The 26,417-nt window shown below is 42.7% G+C and overlaps 1 protein-coding gene across 1 annotated transcript; it reads right to left on the reverse strand.

The window, feature by feature from the left end:
- Positions 1-13,731: 13,731 nt before the first annotated feature.
- Positions 13,732-20,457, reverse strand: LOC139582404 (enoyl-CoA delta isomerase 2-like). Its single transcript, XM_071412362.1, has 6 exons — positions 20,385-20,457; positions 16,580-16,682; positions 16,361-16,481; positions 15,831-15,920; positions 15,525-15,668; positions 13,732-14,453 (listed from the first exon to the last, which is right to left on the reverse strand). The coding sequence occupies exons 1-6, from the start codon at positions 20,452-20,454 to the stop codon at positions 14,298-14,300; spliced, it is 684 nt and encodes a 227-aa protein (XP_071268463.1). The 5' UTR covers positions 20,455-20,457; the 3' UTR covers positions 13,732-14,297.
- Between the last annotated feature and the right edge of the window lie 5,960 nt (positions 20,458-26,417).

The following is a 26,417-nucleotide window of genomic DNA, read 5'->3' on the forward strand; positions in this document are numbered from 1 at the left end:
ACCTCAGGAGGGGGGTACTGTCACGTCCTGACCATAGTTCTTATGTGTTTTGCTTGTTTTAGTGTTGGTCAGGACGTGAGCTGGGTGGGCATTCTATGTTGTGTGTCTTCTGTCTTTGTGTTCTGCACCAGATAGGACTGTTTTCGGTTTTCACATTTCTTGTTTTGTTGTTTGTAGTGTTCTCATATATTCTTTATTAAATCATGTTGAACACTAGCCGTGCTGCGTTTTGGTCCTCTCCTTCATCCCAGGAAGAAAACCGTTACAACTAGCAGTCTACACTGTAAATCTTTAATAGTTTACTAACCACCGTGCTTCCAGTAATGCACTGTAAAATCTAGAAATACAGCATGTTGCTGTTGGCAAGTATGCCAGTAATATGCTGTAAATTTGTGTTACGGTAAAGGTCCTGTAAATCTACAGTAGTTGACTGGCTTTTGTGCTGCCAGTAATTTACTGTAAAATGTACAGGAAATGTTTTAGAGTGAGTAAGTACTATAGTATTCTATAGAAAACTGTAGTATGTTTTATGTGGGTTTATTCAGGCTTTCTGAACTCGACTCACGTCTTATGTTGTTAAAAACACAGGAATTCACTTGCTTTCCTGAGCAGTCATTGAACCACATTCTGAGAGGGATAATCCATATTTTGTTTTAAAGCTAAAATAGCATCCGCTCACTGTTGCATTGTGATTCTAATGTCTGAAAATATTTGAGCATTCCTCTTCCTATTTCATGTACTGCTTTTATGTACTGCTTTCACGTACTGGATCCCAGTAGCAAGTAACAACACAAAACTTTAATCTAAGCCTTGATATATCTATTATTCACATCTTATTCCTCCATATCAAAGTTGTTCAAGCTGTCCCATTGACTCTGTAATGCATCATGTAAACAGATGAGTGTTTTAGATTGGAGTTGAATCCCATCCTTGCCCATCTTGCTGGTAAGAAGATTGAGTCCCACAATAAGTTTGAAGAAATGTTTTAATTGTACTGAAATCAAATGTACTGGAACCGAGGCCAAAGAAACCAGACATTTGAATTCCGATGAAATTAGGGTCAGGAGACTGGGGAGAGTTCGCAAAATTAAAAGCAGGGAATCTCAGAAATCTCAGAAAATATTCATGGTCATATCAAAGGGGAGCATACCGCAGTGCATACTTTAAAACGCCTTCACCATTTAAGTTCATCCAAGTTAATGCCAGGTAGGAAAATGTATTGGCGATGAAATATATCACAATTTCAATAAATCTCATATTGAGATTTCACAGGGATTTTTGTGATATTTGCGGGGGGAAATGCTTGATTTTGCTGCGTTAACTCTGACATTCTGCATGGCAATATGTGATGATTTTGTCCAATTTGTAGCGAAAATGCGCTGAGAGGGAAAAGGTTTGTTGACGTGTGGCTTGATTGAACCATATTATGATGTAACATAAGTTATCATGAAAGGATAGTATGTCAATGAGATGAAATGTTGCCCTTGTAAGAAATACAATTATGAAAACAATGTATTGATGTATGTACTGGGCAAGGAGTAGACTATCACACTGTATTGTGAATATAAACTCAGCAAACAAAGAAACGTCCCTTTTCAGGGGACAGCTGATCGTCCTCGCAGTGGCAGACCACGTGTAACAACACCTGCACAGGATCGGTACATCACACCTGAAGGACAGGTACTGGATGGCAACAACAACTGCCCGAGTTACACCAAGAACGCACAATCCCTCCATCAGTGCTCAGACTGTCCGCAATAGGCTGAGCGAGGCTGGACTGAGGGCCTGTAGGCCTGTTGTAAAACAGGTCCTCACCAGACATCACCGGCAAACAATGTCACCTATGGTCACAAACCCACCGTCGCTGGACCAGACAGGACTGGCAAAAAGTTATCTTCACTGACGAGTCGCGGTTTTGTCTCACCAGGGTTGATGGTCGGATTTGCGTTTATCGTCGAAGGAATGAGCGTTACACCGAGGCCTGTACTCTGGAGCTGGATCGATTTTGGAGGTGGAGGGTCCGTCATGGTCTGGGGTGGTGTGTCACAGCATCATCGGACTGAGTTTGTTGTCATTGCAGGTAATCTCAACGCTGTGCGTTACAGGGAAGACATCCTCCTCCCTCATGTGGTACCCTTTCTGGAGGCTCATCCTGACATGACCCTCCAGCCTGACAATGCCACCAGCCATACTGCTCGTTCTGTGCATGATTTCTTGCAAGACAGGAATGTCAGTGTTCTGCCATGCCCACCGAAGAGCCCGGAGCACGTCTGTGACCTGTTGGATCGAAGGGTGAGGGCTAGGGCCATTCCCCCCAGAAATGTCAGAGGAACTTGCAGGTGTCTTGGTGGAAGAGTGGGGTAACATCTCACAGCAAGAACTGGCAAAACTGGTGCAGTCCATGAGGAGGATATGCACTGCAGTACTTAATGCAGCTGGGGGCCACACCAGATACTCACTTTTACTTTTGATTTTGACCGCCCCCCCCATTTGTTCAGGGACACATTATTCCATTACGGTTAGTCACAAATATTTACACATGTTAAATTTGCTGAAAATAAACACAGTTGATGGTGAGAGCACGTTTCTTTTTTTGCTGAGTTTAGTTGCCTAGTATGTAGTGGGTCTTTAAGGCTGCAGGTATGGGTGCGGCCAGAGGCGTGGCATCTTAATTTGTCTGCTAGCCCATTTTGAGAGAGAGCTGGCATTATTTTGCCGTGTGCCATATACGGATTTCAGGCCTCTTTTCCCACTCAAACCACTGTTTGTTAGTTATTTTTTTCCTCTGGATTACAAACATTACTTTGGACTAGGATTTGGACTTCCATTCAAGGACTGAAAGACTCAACCATAAGTTATGGTAGGACTAAGGTTTACTTATGGTTAATGTTGGCTCTGTCAGGTCTATTTTTTTATTTCTTTTTATCCTTTATTTAACTAGGCAAGTCAGTTACGAACAGATTCTTATTTATAATTATGGCCTACCCCACCCAAGCCACTGTTTGTTGGTTAGTTCATATTATTTATCTTGTCAAGTCATCAATACACCATGATGAGGATGATGATGAATACAATCGTTTGGCTTCACGCTTAAGCCTGTGGAAAGAGATATTCAGGCGTTCCATTCCAATGCTGTAAGGCAAAAAGACGCTCCCCGGTACTATATTGACTATAAATGCCAACGCTTGCAAAATGCCTTTGATGGTGCTGTGACGAAAATCAGGCACTCAATGGTTGATTGTTTGCCGAAGAGAGACAGACAGTTGGATACACAACTCAAGGACCTTACTAGGAAAGTGAGCACCTCCATGCGTGATGAAGCTCCCTCTGTCAATTTCTCAATGTCTGGGACAAGGAGAGATGCTGGGTCTGCAGCAAGAAGAGATGCTGGGTTTTGTACGGAGAAGTGAAATGGTGGGGTCGGGGACAGGAAGGGAGCCTAATGGGGCAACAGAGAATGCAACTGGAGGCCCACGCCAGGAAGAGAGTGGAGTTGATGTTCGCAGATACAAACTACCAGTGAAGGTCCAGTTTCCCAGCTTTTGAGAAAGGTCAAAGGACCTTCATCATCATCCCTATCTTGAGAAATGTGAAGAACTTCTGTCTCATCATCCTTTAACACATGTAGAGGTGTTGGCTATGAATACTGTTCAACAGGGCACAGCCAAAGACTGGTGGTGAGGTGAAAGATCACAGGTTGGTACCTGGGGGAGGTTCACAACTGCATTCTTCTGGGCATATCTCACTGAAGACTATGGAGAAGAGGCTTTGAAACAGGACTTTAGGCCAAAAAGAAAGCATCCGAAACTTCGCTTTTCACTACAGAACTCTGTGTGAGTGCTGCAAGCCTGGTAATGCTGAAAAAGGAGATAATTCATCTTATACTCAGACATTGTAACCCAAAATTGTCCAGCAGTCTGAGGGAAAACCCACATAGTTGACGAGCTGGTGCGGATTGGGACCCCCATAGAAGCTGACTGGTCAGGCCAGACCACTTACTGGAACCCGGTGAATGCTATTACAGGCAAAGAGCAGTTCAAAATCCAAAGACCCAGTATGGACCAGGAGAAGTGGCCACCAGATGGAGGCAAAGGAGCAAGATCCAAAGTCCATCCAAACCACAGATGAACAGCCAATCAGGAAAAAAGCTTATCGAGTATCCCCAATGAAGGTTATGATTGACAAGGAGGTGAAAGACTGCATTCAACCATCCACATCTCCCTGGGCTGTTCTGGTTGTCCTTGTTAAAAACGTCTTATGGCTGCAATCCCGTTAACGGGATCGATATGACAACAGCCAGTGAAAGTGCAGGGCGCCAAATTCAAACAACAGAAATCTCATAATTATAATTCCTCAAACATACATGTATCTTATACCATTTTAAAGGTAATCTTGTTGTTAATCCCACCAAAGTGTACGATTCTAAATAGGCTTTACAGCGAAAGGACCACAAACGATTATGTTAGGTCACCGCCAAGTCACAGAAAAATTCAGCAATTTTTCCAGCCAAAGAGAGGAGTCACAAAAAGCACAAATAGAGATACAATTAATCACTAACCTTTGATGATCTTCATCAGATGACACTCATAGGACTTCATGTTACACAATAGATATATGTTTTGTTCGATAAAGTGCATATTTATATAAAAAAATCTCAGTATACATTGGCGCGTTATGTTCACTAGTTCCAAAAACATCCGGTGATATTGCAGAGAGCCACATCATTTTACAGAAATACTCATTATAAATGTCGATGAAAATACAATTGTTAGACATGGAAATATAGATACACCTCTCCTTAATGCAACCGCTGTGTCAGATTTCAAAAAAGCTTTACGGAAAAAGCGAACCATGCAATAATCTGAGGACAGCTTTCAGACAACAAAGCAGCCAAAAAGATATCCTCCATATTGGGTAGTCAACAGAAGTCAGAAATAGCATTATAAATATTCACTTACCTATGATGATCTTCATCAGAATGCACTCCCAGGAATCCCAGTTCCACATTAAATGTTTGATTTAGTTCGATAATGTCCATAATTTATGTCCAAAGAGCTACTTTTGTTAGCACGTTTGGTAAACAAATCCAAAGTCATGAATCGCGTTCCCTAACGAAATGTCAACAAGTTCCGTTACTGTCCGTAGAAACATGTCAAACGATGTATGGAATCAATCTTTAGGATGTTTTTAACATAAAACGTCAATACTGTTCCAACCGGAGAATTCCTATGTCTGTAGAAAAGCAATGGAACGAGAGCTAACTCTCTCGTGACCGCGCCTCAGAGCCTGTGGCAATCTGCCAAACACCTGGCTCATTCCTCTCTCATTCGCCCCCACTTCACAGTAGAATCCTCAAACAAGTTTCTAAAGACGGTTGACATCTAGTGGAAGCCTTAGGAAGTGCAACATAACCCATATCCCACTGTGTATTCAATGGGGGCTGGGTTGAAAATCGATCAACCTCAGATGTCCCACTTCCTGTTTGGATATCTTCTCAGGTTTTTGCCTACCATATAAGTTCTGTTATACTCACAGACATCATTCAAACAGTTTTAGAAACTTCAGAGTGTTTTCTATCCAATACTTATAATAATATGCATATATTTGCAACTGGGACTGAGAAGCAGGCCGTTTACTCTGGGCACCTTTCATCCAAGCTACTCAATACTGCCCCTGCAGCCATAAGAAGTTTAAGGATGGCAGTATCCGATTCTGTGTTGACTACCGAGATCTGAATTTAAGAGCACACCTGGATGCCTATCCCATGCCCAACCTCCAGGAAATCCTTGAGCCTGCATGGAGCAAAGGTCTTCAGCTCCTTTGACCTTAAAAGTGGCTACTGGCAGGTGAAGATTGATCCTGCTAGCCAGCAGAAGAGAGCCTTTGTGACACCTTCGGGCCTATTCAAGTACATGAGTTTCGGATTGAAGAATGCTGCGGCCACATTCCAACGGCTGATGGAGGTTGTGTTGGCTGATCTGAAGGGAGTCATAGACAACATCATCGTCTATTACAAGTCTGAAACGCAACACCTCCAGGACCTGGCAGATGTCTTCCTCCGGCTGGAAAATGCATACCTTCATCTGAACCTCAAAGTGCAACCTGATGCAGCACTGCTTGAAATTCCTTGGCCACATTATATCTGCTGATGAAATCGTGACAGACAACCAGAAAGTGGAGGCAGTACAGGCCTTCTCTACCCCAAAATCTGTGAATGAAGCCCATTGCTTCCTAGGTATGGCCGGCTGGTATTACAGATTAATTCCAAAGTTTGCAGAGAGATCAGCTTCTGAATGCCTTGAAGAAAGAGAAAGATGCCAAATGGAAGTGGACTCAAGAATGCCAAGTCACACTTGAGGACCTAAAGAAAGCCCTTCAAGCAGCACCAATCCTACAGCAGCCAGACTACCGCCTCCCAGGCAGGTGCCAGCTACATTGGTTTGGATATCCAAGAGCATGTTATTGTATATTACTCGAGACTGCTGAATCCTTCCGAGGTCAACTGCTGTCTTAGAGAAGGAATGTCTCGCTGTGGTGTGGGCTGCAGAGAAGTGGCTTGCCATGCTAGAAGGACAACAGTTTGAAGTAGCCACAGACAATGTTGCCCTGGTGTGGGCTTTCATCACCCCTAAACTGTCCTCAAGGCTCACCAGGTGGACGATCCGGCTGCAAGACTTTGACTTATATGTGGTGTATAGGAAGGGAAAGCTCAGCACTGTACCTGATGCCTTGTATAAGGAGTGAGACTATCCAACCCTGCAACCTTCTGTCTGGCTGGTCGGAGATTGCAGATGCTCAAGCCTCTGGTAAGGAGACACAAGCTCTCATAGAAGGAAACACAAGACCAGGCCATATCACTTACATCCTGGAGAATGCTGATACCAGAACAGAGGGTTGCCCATGAGTTACAGCTGTTTGTGCCCCAAAAGCTCCGTATCCCATTCTTGGAATACTTCATGATTGCCCTCTGAGTGTGCACATAGGACTGCTGAAGACACTGTCGTGACTGCTGGATGTAGCTTACTGGCCCCAAGTCAGAAAGAATGCATGGGCATACACAAATTACTGCCTTCTCTGCCAGAGGTACAAGCCTGTGTGCCAGAAACCAGCCGGACTCCTCAAATCCACCACCATAAAGGAACCGGCTAAGATGCTGGGAGTGAATCTGATGGGACCGAGAAGCAAAATGAGCAACAACTACCTTCTTGTCATTGTTGACTGGGGTTCAAAGTGGGTTGAACACTTCCCGCTGCTGGATGCCAAGACAAAAATGATCAACATACTGAGGCAGGAGATCTTCCTTTGATGGGGGAACCCAAAGTTCCTCCTATTGGACCGGGGGCCAAAGTTCACAAGTCAGCTGCTGAAGGAGCTCTACAAGCCTTGGGGGGTCATTCAGAAACTTACCACAAGCTACCACCCCCAAATCAACTTGACAGAGAGGGTTGCTCTGACCCTAAAGACGATATTGGCCTCTTAGGTTAAGGTTGATCCCCAGAACTGGGATCTGTGGCTGGGAGTTTTTCTATCAACATGGCCTTCCATGAGAGCACAGGCTTCTCTCCTGCCGAGGTCACTTTGGGAAGAAAACTGAAGGGTCCTCTAGAGCGACTGTTAACTAAGCTTCCAGACCCAAACCAAAAAGCCTATAATGTTGTTGAGCAGCAGCAGCATATCCTACAGCAAGTGTAGGGGGATGTAGCCCCAGCTCAGAAGCGTCAGGTGCACATCTACAACCAAAGATTAATCTACACACAATACCTCATAATGACAAAGCGAAAACGGGTTTTCAGAAATGTTTGGAATTTGTTTATTTTTTTAAACAATACCTTATTTACGTAAGTATTCAGACCCCTTGCTATGAGACTTGAAATTGAGCCCAGGTGCATCCTGTTTCCATTGATCATCCTTGATGTTTCTACAACTTGATTGAAGTCAACCTGTGGTAAATTAAATTGATTGGACAAGATTTGGAAAGGCACACACCTGTATATAAGGTACCACAGTTGACAGTGCATGTCAGGGCAAAACCCAAGCCATGCGGTCGAAGGAATTCTCTGTAGAGCTCCGAGACAAGATTGTGTCGAGGCACAGATCTGGGGAAGGGTACCAAAATTTGTCTGCAGCATTGAAGGTCCCCAAGAACACAGTGGCCTTTATCATTCTTAAATGGAAGAAGTTTGGAAACACCAAGACTCTTCCTAGAGCTGACAGCCCAGCTAAACTGGGCAATCGGGGGAGAAAGGCCTTGGACAACCATCTCTGCAGCACTCCACCAATCAAGCCTTTTTGGTAGAGTGTCCAGATGGAAGCCACACCTCAGTAAAAGGCACATGACAGCCCGTTTGGAATTTGCCAAACGGCACCTAAAGACTCTCAGACCATGAGAAACAAGATTATCTTGTCTGATGAAACCAAAACTGAACTCTTTGGCCTGAATGCCAAGCGTCACATTTGGATGAAACCTGGCACCATCCCTACGGTGAAGCATGGTGGTGGTGCTGTGAGGATCACGATCAAGAGAAAGATGAACAGAGCAAACTACAGAAAGATCCTTGATGAAAATCTGCTCCAGAGCTCTCAGGACTTCAGACTGGGGCAAAGGTTCACTTTCCAACAGTACAACAACCCTAAACACACAGCCAAGACAACGCAGGAGTGGCTTCCGGGACAAGCCTCAATGTCCTTGAGTTGCCCAACCAGAGCCCGGACTTGAACCCGATCGAACATCTCTGGAGACCCGAAAATAGCCGAAAATGCTCCCCATCCAACCTAACAGAGCTTGAGAGGATCTGCAGAGAACAATGGGAGAAATTCCCCAAATACAAGTGTGCCAAGCTTGTAGCGTCATAACCAAGAAGACTCAAGGCTGTAATCGCTTCCAAAGGTGCTCACAGAGCTTGAGATGCTCTGCAGAGAAGAATGGGAGAAACTCCCCAAATCAGGTGTCCCTAGTTTGTAGCCTCATACCCAACATTTGCAACAATTTCTTAACGTGTTTTTGGTTTGTAATTATGGGGTATTGTGTGTAGAATAAGGCTGTAACGTAACAAACAAACTTTTTTGACTGCACTGGGCCTTTAAATCCTGTGGTTAGTATCTAAAAGTTAGATGTCAAGAGGAAACCTAGTTACAGTAGCTGTTGTTGACATAGCAGCAGTTTTTAGCTAGCTTAGCAATCACAACTAGCAGCTAGCTAACAACAAACATATCAGGAATAATAAGTGACAAAGCAATGGACAATAATCAGTCTGTGTTTATTGCTGTTATAGTAAGTGCCTTAGTAGTTCTAACATAAGTTTCCAAACCCTGAATCCATCCATACTATTTGACTACAGGCAGTAGCTAATCCTTCGTTATTGGTAAAAAAAAGGCACTGTGCGCAGCCCTGTGAAGTTGGTAGCTAATTTAAATATCCAAATGTATGTGAGTCTCATTGGCTGAGATGGCAAATGTTTTTTTTTACCTGTATATGCCCAAACATTTAATCATCCTAACCTGCTACGGAAAGTTGCTTCTTATTGATAACAACCTATTCCATTTAGTCTCAACCTAATAATAGGACATAATAGTAAACCTGAAGTATTGAATTTACAGTGCAAATCTAACTGACCCTTAGATAGGGACACCAGTTTACATTAAAATGAATGCATTTCATCCAAAACTAAAAAATGTAAATGTGACCCATACAGAAACATCTGAAACATCAACTTTGCAAACAGTGTACACTCTTATGCAAGCAATGTACAATGTACTCCAGGTAGCAGGCAGCATACACAAGGTGGAGCATTGGTGCATTGGTGCCTTCCTTGAAGTTGGGTGTGTGAATGTTTCCTTTTTTACTATGTAAGAGAGTCAGCCGCCCATCACTGTCACTCCCCAAGCCCCCAAAGTGCACTTGTGATATAATAAACATTTCACGCCGAAGGACCTCCAGTTAGATGCTTACGGTCCTCGGTGTGGGATGGACCAATACCCAGCAACAGGGATGCTGGGGCCCTCTTATCTTTCGTTCCTCCCCTCTTCTTCCCTCTTGTCCTAATCGGAGCCCCTGGAGCCCCGTCTTTGCCCCCCACCACCTAAATGTTAACTGAGGAGTCCTAGCTTAGGCAGGACTTGCTTGGGGTAGGAAGGTGATCTCCCCTGGGGAACATCACTCATCTCGTGGCAACGGCGTTGCCAGACCCTTCAGTCTACCCCTCGAGCCGACAGGGGCCTTCCTCCCTCTTCCCTTTCTCTGACTCTTAAAATCCCCCAGTCCCCTTGCTCCTCCTTCCACAGAGCTGCCGTCCACATAGCGATGGCCCACAGGCCTTATCTCCTCGCACCCTATAAACAGTGTCACATGTTGGAAGCTTCAGCGTATGTGGGGTACGTCGAATGCTTGTGTAGGAGCACTCAAAGACACCTAGTTAATTAACACGCTGACAATGGAAGAGGGAAACAAAGTGAGATGTCTACCAATAGGCCTAAAGACCCAAGTGTGTCCCCTCTACATCTCCGTTTTATACTGTACATTTATGATGGAGCCACCGGGACACAGTATTCATGACCTTTGGATTAGCAAAATGATACATTCTTTATCCTTTTTTACTGGACATGGAGGAACTGCATGCACAGTAATGGTGATGTATGTGACTCACCGAGGACACATTATGGATAACACCACACTAAATGTATATGGGAACAATTATTTAAAGGGGATTAAAACATTTTTTTCTACTGAAGCCTGTTTACGTCAATGTATCCCTACACTGCAGTCTGCATGCAACACAGGAAGGACGTGATGAGTTGGAACTGAAGTCCACCTTGACATCTCTCTCTCTCTCCCATTATAGTGCCTGTGGAATCATTGTTATTTGGGAAGAAAACAGACCAGACCTTTCATGGGGAAAACTTTATTACCAGATACGTAGTGTCTCTCCAAGGCACTCTGAATACTAATTTGAGGTGGGCCAAGGCCCAAAGCAGTATGTCCCTATACAAAAATGTAAAATAACATTAGCATGTGTTCAGGTTAATCTTTGTCTTGTAATAAGATTTCATTATGCTGTACCTGATTTAGGCTGAATAGTAAGTGTGTGAAATTGCTATCTAATCAATGGCACCAATTGGCCAATTACCTTGTCAGCAATAAAAGTGAATGTGTTCCTTCTGAGAGTTAGCTAATTATCTTTTGCACCTGTAAGAGCAGAGCTGCTCTCCCAGATGTCCGACAACTACAGTATTTCCACCCCCACCCTCTCCCTCACTCTCGTATGGTCCTTGGATGCGCTTCCCTCTCTCTGTTTCTGTTTTACTTCCTCCACATGGCTGTGCCTCCAGTGTCTGTGGTAACATTAGACAGAGGCCTGATTGCCGGTCCCTGTTGGGAGGGCTCATTCATCAGCAGTGTGACGGGCTGTGCTTAACTGCCATCTGTCAAACACAGAGTGGAGTGGGAGAGGAAGGAGAGGTCTGTCTGGGCTTGGCTTCGGCTTGCATACTGAGGCCCCATATAGGCGTACAGTCAAATACAGAACATTTACAAAATATCGTAGCTGGACCGCCCACGCATATTGCAATGGTTGTAGATCAAGTTTACTGTACATACATTACTGACATCCTCAATGAATGGTCACATCTGGTTGTTCACATTTCAATGTCACATGAATACTACTGTATTAATGAGGAGACGGGTAGCAAGCTCATTCGGTAGCAAGTTCCAGCAGCTTCAACATCGGATTTCTATTTCTGACACCATGTATTAATAAGGAGACGGGATACAATAGAGTTAGCTTTAGGACTGTGTTCAGCAAGATAAACTGGGAAATAGTTAGAGCATTATGGGTAGTGCAGTACATCATTTTACAAGCACTAACGCATCATAGATGGACAGGTAAATTGTCCTTGTAGGTCAGACAACACTGCAGTTGAGAGAGTGATGCCGATTCATATCTGAGCTCATCAAGGACTCCTAGTTTTCAATGGAAGTATCAATCAAGTCTGTAAATTCCATCATATAATTAGAGAGACTGTGATATGATTGCGATGGCTAGGATGGCCTCTATTATAGGGTTTGATCTGTTTTCAGCTTCAGAGGGAAAGGGGGTTTGAGATGATGCTGTAGTTTTATGTAATATGGGATAGTGTTGCTCTCATAAGTCTTGAGTTTATGACGTTGATCTTATGTTTCTATCACTTTGGAATGTTTGAATCAGGCCAGAAAAGTAACAAGCCTATGAGTTATCATCCCATCATAGAGCTGTTTTGTATTGCCAGCACCCATGTAAAAGAAAATAGACATGGGTTTCAGAGGCCTCCACTCAACACTTGTGATGGTAGATTTACTGCTCTGCATAATATGTTTTTCTGATTTCATTTTTTTTTTACTCAAAATGAACACTTGTTTTGGTTACTACATGATTCCATATGTGTTTTTCATAGTTTGTCTTCACTATTATACAATGTTGAAAATAGTAAAAACAAAGAAAAACCCTGGAATGAGTAGGTGTCAACTTTTGACTGGTACTGTATCTACTCATTACTTCATTGATTCCTCAATGTCAGTTCACTGTAGGATTTATAATCTCCTTGGTAGATTTCAGTGCTGATGAGGTTTGAATATATCCAAATGAGTCCACATATTCATTATCACTTATTTATTTTGACCAGTCTTGGTTACATTCAAAGTGACTGATTTCACAAAAGGTATGATTTATTGAAAGGGTGGTACAACCTTAAACATAATTTGTTTGAATTTCCATGATTCTAAATACCGAGGAGTCTAGTCTATCGTAATTCAAACTGTATGTTTTGTTACACTAGCTTGGTACCCAATTTACCACGATCCATATCCATTCACAACCATTTGAATTTGCAGCCTACAGATAGTAAATATAACCTTTTGGGGAGCGCTTTACCGCTACAAGTGTTTTGTTTGGCAACAGCAGGTTATGTTCCTGCTATCGGTCAGTGAAAGGTTAAGCAAACCAGGTGTGACATGCAAAGCAGGGCCCCCGTAAGGGTAAGGGACAGACAGGTGTGGACAATGTGTTGTATTTTCCCTCTCAGTTGTGTTAGTATGGAACATCACTGCAAGAGAAATGTACTAATCGCTATGCCTTGAGGTACACTGCGTTGGCCTGTCAAACCAAATGCAATGGATAGAGGACCTATGCCATCTAGTGGGGAGGGTGTCAATAGATGAAGTGTTGGAATGTGCGTCTTGGGTGCTATTGGGCCAAAAGGGGTCACTCCAAATGGACAGAAATATTGTCTGTCCCGTATTTAGCTTATTGGACAGACGAGGCACACCTCCCCGTAACCATTGGGAAAAAGCATACAGGTTTCATGAGAAATTGATTCATATTATATAATTTTGGTATAACATTCTGAATGTTATACCAAAATTATATAATATGAATCAATTTCTCATGAAACCTGTATGCTTTTCTCATGGGTACGGACTATGTATACAATTAGCAAATACACTTCCATAGTTCATCTTTCAAATGAAAAGGGACAAACTCACATTTCTGGCATGAAGGCTGAAGAGCTGTTGAATGTGTTTTTTTTTGGTGCAGTACACCCTCTGTAGAATATTAAGTGAAAGGGCAGACTTATCCTATCATCACTATCCTCTTCCTCAAATCATTGTCCCTTTGTCACAAAAAGACATTGAAAAACATATTTGTTTGATTGCAGAAATAGATTTATTTTCAAACAGATATAGTTGGACGTGTGAAACAATGTCATCTCCACAAATTATTTTTAGTGCGTATAAAACCACTGGACAGTACAAGACACATCCTCTTGGAAGGTATTCCAAAGCCTTTGTTCAGTCCTAAGGCAATCTGGACTAAGGCACTACCCACCTTCAATGTACAATACACACCCCATGGTAGCTTTAGTCCATGTAAGACATTCCTTCAAAGGTGTTTCAAAACAGGGAATGCCCAGATATGTTAAATGCAAAACTAACCAGATCAACGGTTAAATGTACAAAATGGGGTTTTGTGTATTATTATAATTCATTTACAAAGCCAATCTGATAAAACTGTAGAAAATAAGGCATCTGCTTAAGGCTGGTGTAATGTGGATAATGCTCATTAGGGCACGCAATGGAATACATACAATTATTCAATTTTTTTATCAATCAAAAACAGAAATGTGTGTTTCTTTTAAGAACAGGTAGTGGTAGTCCCTCCCTGTTAGTCAGTTTTTCTTCTGCTTGGCACCTAATGAACACGACTCAGACTAGGCGCTCTGCTCCGTGGGCTCTGTCTGTGGGACTCTGCAGGGGGAGGATCACCTCCTCACAGCCTAGCCTTAGCCTGGAAGAAGCTCACGATGGCCTGCATGCACTCGTCTGAGAGCCAGCGCTCCACCAGGCGCTCCACCTCCTGGTCGTTGACAGTGTGGAGACGTTCCTTCTCTGTCCCACGGATCAGCTGCTTGGAAAGTGTTAGGGACTAGACAGCCATGAAACAGCAATAGATAGAATAAAAAAAGTGGATTAAAAAAAACTGTACTGTCCACAAAATGTGTAAATGTGTCTTTGGTTTCATTATACTTACATATGACTGACATAAAATAATAAACATGTTTTAAAATGCTGTGCCCTGAACTCCAGCAATTTGGATGTAAGATCAATTGATGTCTACAGCCCTTTATGGTATTTTCATGCATAACAGGTTTTTCAATTAGAAATAAAAAGCACATTATGCATCTCGTCCACCTTTTTAGGGAACCATAAGTAGGTTGGTATTTGGTCCCATATCCCTTGCATGCAATAAAGGCATCAAGCCTGTGACTTTATAAACTGTGGATGCATTTAAAATGTGTATTGGTTATGCCTCGCCCAATACTAAGTGAATGGTACTTCCCAAACGACCGCAATGTCACAGCGGAATCAACGGCTGGATATCTGAGCTGAAATCTATTCAAAGCCTTCACAACATGACAAACAATTCTAGGCTTGTCTTTCTACTGTTCTGAAGCAGAACAATCTGTGTTTTAACCATATTACAACTATAATTTTGCTTCCTAGTTGTCTCTAACTCCCTACCAATTGTGCACATATTGTAGCATTGCCATCGGACGACACAGAATTAATTACGCTTTCCTGTAACATTTTCCCTGCTTATTTTTGTGGTGATGTAATATTGTGGCCTAGATATACTGCCATATGCTATAATACTGACACTTAACATTTTGGAATATTCATTCAAATCACTGCAAACTGTGCTGTAATCAAATCAGACCTTGTTGAAAATGTCAATGAAATTGTGAATGAAATTCAATGTCCAGAATGTGGCTCCGGTCACTTAAAATAGGAAAAAGGAGTCCGTCCACGGAAGCGCAGCCACGGCCAACAATACATCACTTCCTTTTGGAACGTTCCAGGAATGATGTAAAATACAACCAGCTTTCATCAATATTGATTCGTTCAGGAATGTTTCTGAATACACAACTTTTATACAAAACACACAAACATTTCAAACGTTGTCTGATGTCCAATGTTTGCTGGGGCTTTGACTCACATTCCTGGGAAGCTTGGCATAGGCCTTCAGTCTGGTGGCCACCTCGGTTTGGAAGCTGCTGTCGGGAAAGACCTCGGTAACCAGGCCCTGGGCACACGCCTGGGTGGCTGTCAGTTTCTTGTTGAACAGCAGCATCTCACTGGCCTAGTCACAGAGCATAGCAACGTTGTCCATTAGTGTAATTTCATTCAATTCAAACTGCAAGTCAAATACATACTAAAAGAACAAAAGTAAAATAAATACCTGGGAAAACCTCTCTATGAAATACATCAGTTGCAGCAAAGGAACAAGGGGGAGTATCCATACCTTTGCATTGCCCATCATTTTGGGGAAGGTGTAAGAGGAGCAGCCCTCTGGGCTCTGTCCCAGCTGGCTGAAGGGGGTGTGGAGTGTAGCCTGTCAGGAGGGGAGGGCACAAGTTAGGCAGGAAAAGCCCCAACCGCTTACGGCAGAGTATAGTGAAAAATGAAAGTGGAGAATGGCAATGTGGACGTAGTGGTAGGGGTGGTGCACTGGTGGTCACAACACTGTTTTGCTTATTTGACCTCGATTGAGGTATGCATGTAAAACAGTGGTCTCCAATTAAGATCCTGGAGAGCTTTTCATCCAGCCCAGTATCAACACACGTTTCAGAAAATCAATTAATCATAGTGAAGATGTCGGGGCTGGTGGACAGGATCAAAAGCCTGGACACCCAGTTTCTCTCCAGGACCGGAGTTTGATACCCCTAATATAAACCAATGCTAATCTTGTATTATCAACTAACAGACATGTATAGAGGGACGATATAAATGTGTTCTAAGCCAACACTGAGTGGAAATGACAAAGCACCTTACCCTTTCCGTGGCGTAGACCACCTCGAACAGGCCCAGTAGAGTGACGGACACGCCCACAGCCGGACCGTTGATGACTGCAATCAGGGGCTTGGGGAAGTCGATGAATGCTTTGACAAACTCCCTACACAACCCCCCCACCCCACACACACACACGGGTGTTATGAAAATGGTTCCCTCAAAGTGAACCTCTTGCCTGCTCTTTTTGGGTAAGTCCTTAACCTCAGCAACTCGCCGGCATCTTTTGCCATCTGCTGCATCCCGCCCTCAGGGATTTTGGTGAAGTTTGTCAGGTCGTTGCCACTGCAGTAGAAGTCTCCACTACCTTGAGGGGGTCAACAAGAATGGCCACATTTAACAATTAAGAAGACTGGAGCACTGCAATAAAAAATGGATTTGCAAGTCACTGCATCACTGTAAAGCCTTAAAGGGTCAATTCAAAGAATAAAGGGGGCACTCTGCCACCGTTTTGGTAAAAATTCAAAGGGATGGGGCTGGTGGAATATAAGTACTCTTAAATGAATAGACAGAGCTATGAATGCAAAGGCTGTCCATCCACGATAGCAATGTCCAACATTTAATCATGTTTTAAGGCTACAGATTGTTTGTTTACAATTACATCGTTTACAGCTTATATTTTGGGTTCTGGTGGGGTTAGACAGTTGAACTAAGGTCATGAGGCATTTATAAATTGTATTTTTCCAAGACTCAATGGCTATATATCATTCATTTAAAAGTCAAAAAAATTGATGTAGCAATCACAGATTGCCCCTTTAATGATCTAAAGCAGGGGTGGGGTGTCAAACTAATTCCATGGAGAGCCTCTGCTGTTTTTTGTTTTTTTTCCTTTCAGTTAAGACCGAGACAACCAGATGAGGAGAGTTACTTACTAATCAGTGACCTTAATTCAAGAATCAAGTACAAGGGAGGAGAGAACCCTGTGGACCTGTGGACTAAAGGAAGAAAAGCCCACACACAGTATGTTGCAACCCACATGCTTTTTTTGTGCACCATAATAAACTGTGTGTAATATACTGTGTTCTGGCTTTTCTTTAGTCCTAGTGTTCATTTTTGGCCCAGCAGTGCATACAGTGACTTCGGAAAGTATTCAGACCCCTTGAATTTTTTCCACATTTTGTTAGGTTACAGCCTTATTCAAAAATGTATTAAATTGTTATTTTTCCTCATCAATCTACACACAGTACCACAAAGGGGTATTGTGTGTAGGGGCTACCGAGTGGAGCAGCGGTCTAAGGCACTGAGTCTCAGTGCTAGAGGCGTCACTACAGACCCCGGTTCCATTCCAGGCTGTATCACAACCGGAAGTGATTGGGAGTCCCATAGGGCGTCGCAAAATTGGCCCAGAGTCGTCCAGGTTAGGCTTTGGCAGGGTAGGCTGTAATTGTAAATAAGAATTTCTTCTAAATTGACTTGAATAGTTAAATAAAGGTTAAATAAAATAAAGACAAAGCAAAAACAGGTTCTTAGACATTTTTGTTAATTTATTTTAAAAAAATGTAAACTGAAATATCACATTTACATAAGTATTCAGACCCTTTACTCAGTACTTTGGTGAAGCACCTTTGGCCGCGATTACAGCCTTGAGTCTTCTTGGGTATGACGATACAAGCATGGCACACCTGTATTTGGGGAGTTTCTCCCATTCTTCTCTGCAGATCCTCTCAAGCTCTGTGAGGTTGGATGGGGAGCGTTGCAGACCAGCTATTTTCAGGTCACTCCAGAGATGTTTGATCGGGTTCAAGTCTGGGCTCTGGCTGGGCCACTAAAGGCTTGTCACCAAAAGCACTCACAAACTTCTACAGATGCACAATCGAGAGCATCCTGTCGGGCACATGGCTTGGTTTGACAGGTGTGTGCCTTTCCAAATCATGTCCAATCAGTTAAATTACCACAGGTGGACTCCAATCAAGTTGTAGGAAAATCTCAAGGATGATCAATGGAAACAAGATGCACCTGAGCTCAATTTCGAGTCTCATAGCAAAGGGTCTGAATACTTAAGTAAATAAGGTATTTCTGTTTTTAATTTGGAATACATTTGCAAACATTTCTAAAAACCTGTCTTCGCCTTGTTATTATGGGGTATTGTGTGTAGATTGAGTATTTTTTAAATACATTTTAGAATAAGGCTGTAATGTAAAAAAATGTGGAAAAAGTCAAGGGGTCTGAATACTTTCCGAATTCACTGTATGTGACTCGTTTCAGGAAACTAGGCGTTTGTCGCGCGTCACTACTTCACAGGAGCGCCACATGAACGTAAACTTTTTTGGCAGAAATGCCTACTGGAACATGTGAACTTTCATGTGCCTTAATAACAGACTTGTATGTCATCTGTAAATATGAATACAATTGTTAAATTTCAAGCCTAGTTTGTTTAGCCACGAAAAAGTCAGCAACCTTCCCGCTAGATAATGAGTGGGCTGGACATGCCGAGAGACGAGGTCAGATTGGTCCGCCATGTAGCACGCTTCTGTCTATAATGTGAGCTGGTCAGTATGTTTAGGTAATTCTTTGTAATGCTGCTTTTTTGAAAGATATCACGTTGTAGAACTGCATAAATGTTGCTCTCCACTTTCTGGAGGACCGAGTTCTGAAATCAGTGGAATTAGAGAATGACAGAGAAAAATCTGGCATTAATTGCAAATATGCAGACGGTGGAAACAGAGTATGATAGGAGATGTAGTGGGAGTCGAAAAGAGAACACACAGAAGGCTGTTGTATAAAACACCTGTCTTCAGATTACATCTTCAAACTAAGGGCAACCATGGCATCCGTGACAGAGAGGGAGAAGTGTCCATCCATGTATATGGATAAAATAGTCTAGCTAGCTACATTTTCAGATATTACACGTTACTAATTTTGTCAGAAAGTTGTTTTCATTTCAAAAAACAGTTTACTGTTAGCTAGCTAACGTTAGCTGGCTAGCTAGCTAGCTAATATTATGTGTATGATCTGTGTAGTAATTGAACCTGGTTGGTTTGCTACCTGCAGATTCATGCAGGGAAGTAATGTTATGAGTTGGGATTATGGTTCATTGTTTAGCTAGCTAGCGACATGTCTAAACAAGACTCCATTATGCAAGTAACTATTTCAATAGAATGTTTATGATGTCACTGTGAAAACTGTCAATAGACGTAGCTGGTAATTCACTCTGGCTATCTACTCTTATTTCAGAGCACTCTCGTCTGAGTGTACCAGAGCGCAGCATAACCGATCAATTTACGAATGTTCAACACCCATTTGATTATGGCCGGTGTCAGTAAACGTCGGCAAAAAAAGCTTCATTAAATTGTTGCCAGCAGCAGTTACAGTCACCAACACTCTGGATAACATGAAAACAGCCTAACCAGCTCTGCTAGGGCAAGTAAAATGGTCAGAGTGAGGGGTTATCTCATTTATGTCTGGAAGTAGCTAGCAAGCTAGCTAACTTTAGTCAGTTAGCTTAGGTGCTTGACTGCTGTTACGTCAGAATGATCGGATCAACCCTACTTTTCGGCCAGATCGTCCAGTGTACGCTATGAATGCTGCGAGAACGAAACGCTTTGAATTTACGAACAGACAATCTGATAACGCTCTGAGTTAAACGCCCCAAGCACACTAGATTAAATTTACGAAAACACCCGTAGTATAAGTCAGCACATGTGAATCTTTAAAGAGATGGGTGGAGCTGAAGCTTAAAAGGGTGTGAACGATGCTGAATGGGTGTAGACAAAGAAGAGCTCTCCAGTCGGTACCAAAACATTCAAGGGCCATTTTCTCAAAAGTGAGGTTACAAGTTTATCAACTTTCAAAGCAGAATTACTTTCCCATTGTTCCTCAACTGTAGTGTGTGATATACCATTTTCTAGCTCTGAGGCTCTACTTTCATCCAATGTAAAAAAAATATATATATATTCAAATTTTGCTACACAAGACCAAATCGAGCCGGTCGGTCACATATTCATATCACCAATACCCTCTTTAATGGATTCACGATTTCAAATGGGATGAAGAGGTCGGTTGGCTCTACCTGTGATTACAGTAATGACAGAGTCATCTTTGCCAGATTCCTCCAGAGCCTTGATGATCTCGTTGTACATCTGGATAGAAGGAGGAAAACAATAGAATTGAAGAACTGGATGATTACTGGATATTTGGGATGTGCACAGGCAGTTGGAAATTTCACTATTACAGTGCCTTGCAAAAGTATTCATCCCCCTTCGCGTTTTTCCTATTTTGTTGCATTACAACCTGTAATTTAAATTTATTTTTATTTGGATTTCATGTAACGGACATACACAAAATAGTCCAGATTGGTGAAATGAAATGAAAAGATATATATAATATATATATACACACACCTGTTCTGAAAGGCCACAGAGTCTGCAACACCACCATGAAGGCGCACCACCATGAAGACCAAAGATCTCTCCAAACAGGTCAGGGACAAAGTTGTGGAGAGGTACAGATCAGGGTTGGGTTATAAAAAAATATCACAGAGCACCATGAACATCCCACAGAGCACCATTAAATATATTATTCAAAAATGGAAAGAATATGGCACCACAACAAACCTGCCAAGAGAGGGCCGCCCACCAAAACTCACAGACCAGGCAAGGAGGGCATTAATCAGACAGGCAACAAAGAGACCAAAGATAACTCTGAAGGAGCTGCAAAGCTCCACAGCGGAGATTGGAATATGTGTCCACTTTAGCCATACACTCCACAGAGTTGGGTTTACGGAAGAGTGGCCAGAGAAAAGCCATTGCTTAAAGAAAAAAATAAGCAAACATGTTCAGTGTTCGCCAAAAGCCATGTGGGAGACTCTCCAAACATATGGGAGATACTCTGGTCAGATGAGACTAAAATTGAGCTTTATGGCCATCAAAGGAAAACGCTATGTCTGACGCAAACCTAACTCCTCTTATAACCCTGAAGAACAACACCCTAGTGGCAGCATCATGCTGTGGGGATGTTTTTCCATCGTCAGGGACTGGGAAACTGGTCAGAATTGAAGGAATGATGGATGGCGCTAAATACAGGGAAATTCTTGAGGGAAACCTGTTTCACTCTTCAAGAGATTTGAGTCTGGTTACAGAGGTTCACCTTCCAGCAGGACAATGACCCTAAGCATACTGCTAAAGCAACCCTCGAATGGTTTAAGGGGAACACCCATTCAGCGGAACCCATTCAACTTGAAGGAGCTGGAGCAGTTTTGCCTTGAAGAATGGGCAAAAATCCCAGTGGCTAGATGTGGCAAGCTTCTAGAGTCATATCCCAAGAGACTTGCAGCTGTAATTGCTGAAAAAGGTGGCTCTACAAAGTATTGACTTGGGGGGATGAATAGTTATGCACGCTCAAGTTCAGTTTGTCTTATTTCTTGTTTGTTTCACACAAAAAAAATATTTTGCATCTTCAAAGTGGTAGGCATGTTAAGTAAATCAAATAAAACAAACCCCCCAAAAAAATCTATTTTAATTCCAGGTTGTAAGGCAACAAAATTGGAAAAATACCAAGGGGGTGAATACTTTCGTAAGCCACTGTACAAGGCGTGCCACAAAATGCCACTGCGGAATCTGCGGCAAACCTTTGGCAACAATATTTATTGCCACTAGTGGCAAACAGTTTACCAGGAGCCGTTTATGGTAGACACGAGTTCCAAGACCAGTAACAGCTGATGACCAGTCAGTGGAAGAAGAGAACTGTTGGAAAATGGAAACTGAGCTATCTAGCTACTTACCAACGTTGTCCGGTGAGTGTCTTAACTTAATTAAACTTCCTAATATACTTTCAAATTATGTGAGCTAATTGATGCCTAGTTAGCAATGTTATGCTTTATGGCTATCGCTTAGCTAGCTATCATATTTTTGCACAATTAATGTGATAGCTAGCTAGCTAACTAATGATTTGCCTAAACCTTTTTAGGTGAATATATTGCTGTCTTTTAATAACAATATGCATTTCAATATGTTAGTGTCACTGTTCAATAAAATGTTAGCTAGAACAACAGCTAAGGTAGCAACAATATTAGCTGATTTGACAAAGCGAAAGTTCACTTTCGTAGATGGATACCCTTCCCTTAACCGTGGTGTTGGAAGAGGATGCATCAAAACCCTTTGTGACTGAATCGTCTTCAAACTTGATACGGTAAGCAAATACATGTATTATCATAAATGTAGCCTACCGGTATAAATTCCTTCTTTGTAACAATTAGATCTTTCATTGCTTTAAACTAGAAGCTAGCTCATCTTGTTCATGTGTTGTTCCTTCTCTCTTTCTTTCTAGATGTAATCAAGACAGATTGACTGAAGGCTTCAAACTAAGGAAAGATAAATGTGTGCACCAGGTCAAGGTTCCTTGCATGGCTTTGAGATGTAAGTTAACAATAATTCATTTTAGAGCAATATACACCTGAGTCAGGAAAAATAAACAACTAGTAGACAACTGGCTCTTAAATTATAGAGATCCCGGTCTATATTGAAGATCATATTTAGTTGATCATTTGAATCTATTTTGTTTAGGCTTGGCTGGAGACAACTTTTGTATGTAGTGTCTTTCTATGAACAGTTGGCCACACATTTAAAGGTAGATTTAGTAGGCCTAAGTCCCAGTTTATGCTAGCTACATTGTTTGTTTATATAGCATTTATACAAGGCAGGGACATTTTATTGCTGAAAAATATATACCCTACATTACCAAAAGTATGTGGACACTAGGGCAGTTACAGTGACCGTATTACCGCAACACTGGCGATCACGAGTCATGATGGCAGTCAAATTCCACATGACCGTTTAGTCAAAGTAATTATGCTTCTCCAAGATCTAATGCTGCTGATCATCAGTAGCCTACCAAACAAGTGCTTGTCAAATTGTGAATGAAAGACTGATGAAGTGTGTACAAACCTGCACAAAAAGAGCTGGTGTAACTGTGTCAGGTTTGTAGGCCTCCTTGCTCGCACACGCTTTTTCAGGCCAAACAAGTTGTGTTGCCACAACTTTGGAAGTATGCTTGGGGTCATTGTCCATTAGGAAGACCCATTTGCAACCAAACTTTAACTTCCTGACTGATGTTTTGAGATGTTGCTTCAATACATCCACATCATTTTCCTTCCTCATAATGCCATTTATTTTGTGCAGTGCACCAGTCCCTCCTGCAGCAAAGCACCCCCACAACATGATGCTGCCAACCCCGTGCTTCAAGGTTGGGATGGTGTTCTTCGGCTTGCAAGCATCCCCCTTTTTCCTCCAAACATAACAATGGTCATTATGGCCAAACAGTTCTATTTTTGTTTCATCAGACCAGAGGACATTTCTCCAAAAAGTATGATCTTTGTCCCCATGTGCAGTTGCAATCCGTAGTCTGGCATTTTTATGGTGATTTTGGAGCAGTGGCTTCTTCCTTGCAATGTCAATATAGGACTCGTTTTACTGTGGATATAGATACTTTTGTACCTGTTTCCCACAGCATCTTCAGAAGGTCCTTTGAGGTAGTCCTGGGATTGATTTGCACTTTTCGGCACCAAAGCACGTTCATCTCTAGGAGACAGAACGCGTCTCCTTCCTGAGTGGTATGACGGCTGCGTGGTCCCAAGGTGTTTATCTTGCGTACTATTGTTTGTACAGATGAACGTGGTACCTTCAGGCATTTGGAAATTGCTCCCAAGGATGAACCAGACTTGTGGAGGTCTACAATCTTTTTCTGAAGTCTTGGCTGATTTCTTTTGATTTTCCCATGTCAAGCAAAGAGGCACTGAGTTTGAAGGTAGGCATTGAAATACATCCACAAGTACACCTCCGATAGCCTAATTGAAATAATTTGAGTCTATCAGAAGCTTCTAAAGCCATGACAGCATTTTCTGGAATTTTCCAAGCTGTTTAAATGCACAGTCAATTTAGTGTATTCTGACCCACTGGAATTGTGAAACAGTGAATTATAAGTGAAATAATCTGTCTGTAAACAATTGTTGGAAAAATGACTTGTGTCATGCACAAAGTAGATGTCCTAACCGACTTGCCAAAACTATAGCTTGTTAACAAGAAATGTGTGGAGTGGTTGAAAAACTAGTTTTAATGACTCCAACCTAAGTTAAATCAAATCAAATTTTATTTGTCACATACACATGGTTAGCAGATGTTAATGCGAGTGTAGCGAAATGCTTGTGCTTCTAGTTCCGACAATGCAGTAATAACCAACGAGTAATCTAACCTAACAATTCCACAACTACTACCTTATACACACAAGTGTAAAGGGATAAAGAATATGTACATAAAGATATATGAATGAGTGATGGTACAAAACGGCATAGGCAAGATGCAGTAGATGGTATAGAGTACAGTATATACATATGAGATGAGTAATGTAGGGTATATAAACATAAAGTGGCATAGTTTAAAGTGGCTAGTGATACATGTATTACATAAAGATGGCAAGATGCAGTAGATGATAGAGAGTACAGTATATACATATGAGATGAGTAATGTAGGGTATGTAAACATTATATTAAGTGGAATTGTTTAAAGTGGCTAGTGATACATTTTTACATACATTTCCATCAATTCCCATTATTAAAGTGGCTGGAGTTGAGTCAGTATGTTGGCAGCGGCCACTAAATGTTAGTGGTGGCTGTTTAACAGTCTGATGGCCTTGAGATAGAAGCTGTTTTTCAGTCTCTCGGTCCCTGCTTTGATGCACCTGTACTGACATCGCCTTCTGGATGATAGCGGGGTGAACAGGCAGTGGCTCGGGTGGTTGTTGTCCTTGATAATCTTTATGGCCTTCCTGTGACATCGGGTGGTGTAGGTGTCCTGGAGGGCAGGTAGTTTGCCCCCGGTGATGCGTTGTGCAGACCTCACTACCCTCTGGAGAGCCTTACGGTTGTGGGCGGAGCAGTTGCCGTACCAGGCGGTGATACAGCCCGACAGGATGCTCTCGATTGTGCATCTGTAGAAGTTTGTGAGTGCTTTTGGTGACAAGCCGAATTTCTTCAGCCTCCTGAGGTTGAAGAAATTCGCTACTGCGCCTTCTTCACAACGCTGTCTGTGTGGGTGGACCAATTCAGTTTGTCCGTGATGTGTACGCCGAGGAACTTAAAACTTACTACCCTCTCCACTACTGTCCCGTCGATGTGGATAGGGCGGTGCTCCCTCTGCTGTTTCCTGAAGTCCACAAATCATCTCCTTTGTTTTGTTGACGTTGAGTGTGAGGTTATTTTCCTGACACCACACTCCGAGGGCCCTCACCTCCTCCCTGTAGGCCGTCTCGTCGTTGTTGGTAATCAAGCCTACCACTGTAGTGTCGTCCGCAAACTTGATGATTGACTTGGAGGCGTGCATGGCCACGCAGTTGTGGGTGAACAGGGAGTACAGGAGAGGGCTCAGAACGCACCCTTGTGGGGCCCCAGTGTTGAGGATCAGCGGGGTGGAGATGTTGTTACCTACCCTCACCACCTGGGGGCGGCCCGTCAGGAAGTCCAGTACCCAGTTGCACAGGGCGGGGTCGAGACCCAGGGGCTCGAGCTTGATGACGAGTTTGGAGGGTACTATGGTGTTAAATGCTGAGCTGTAGTCGATGAACAGCATTCTCACATAGGTATTCCTCTTGTCCAGATGGGTTAGGGCAGTGTGCAGTGTGGTTGCGATTGCGTCGTCTGTGGACCTATTGGGTCGGTAAGCAAATTGGAGTGGGTCTAGGGTGTCAGGTAGGGTGGAGGTGATATGGTCCTTGACTAATCTCTCAAAGCACTTCATGATGACGGAAGTGAGTGCTACGGGGCGGTAGTCGTTTAGCTCAGTTACCTTAGCTTTCTTGGGAACAGGAATAATGGTGGCCCTCTTGAAGCATGTGGGAACAGCAGACTGGGATAAGGATTGATTGAATATGTCCGTAAACACACCAGCCAGCTGGTCTGCGCATGCTCTGAGGACGAGGCTGGGAATGCCGTCTGGGCCTGCAGCCTTGCGAGGGTTAACACGTTTAAATGTTTTACTCACCTCGGCTGCAGTGAAGGACAGCCCGCAGGTTTTGGTAGCGGGCCGTGTCAGTGGCACTGTATTGTCCTCAAAGC

The sequence above is a fragment of the Salvelinus alpinus genome, chromosome 8 (genome assembly GCF_045679555.1).
Source record: "Salvelinus alpinus chromosome 8, SLU_Salpinus.1, whole genome shotgun sequence".
NCBI classification, from domain to species: domain Eukaryota; kingdom Metazoa; phylum Chordata; class Actinopteri; order Salmoniformes; family Salmonidae; genus Salvelinus; species Salvelinus alpinus.

Excerpts from the sequence above, each read along its gene's own strand:
- LOC139582404 (XM_071412362.1), bottom strand. The coding sequence starts at position 20,454 with ATGTACAACGAGATCATCAAGGCTCTGGAGGAATCTGGCAAAGATGAC. Across the intron at positions 15,921-16,360 it reads TGGTCTACGCCACGGAAAGG|GCTACACTCCACACCCCCTT; the intron begins GTAAGGTGCTTT and ends CCCTCCTGACAG. Across the intron at positions 15,669-15,830 it reads AAATGATGGGCAATGCAAAG|GCCAGTGAGATGCTGCTGTT; the intron begins GTATGGATACTC and ends CTCTGTGACTAG.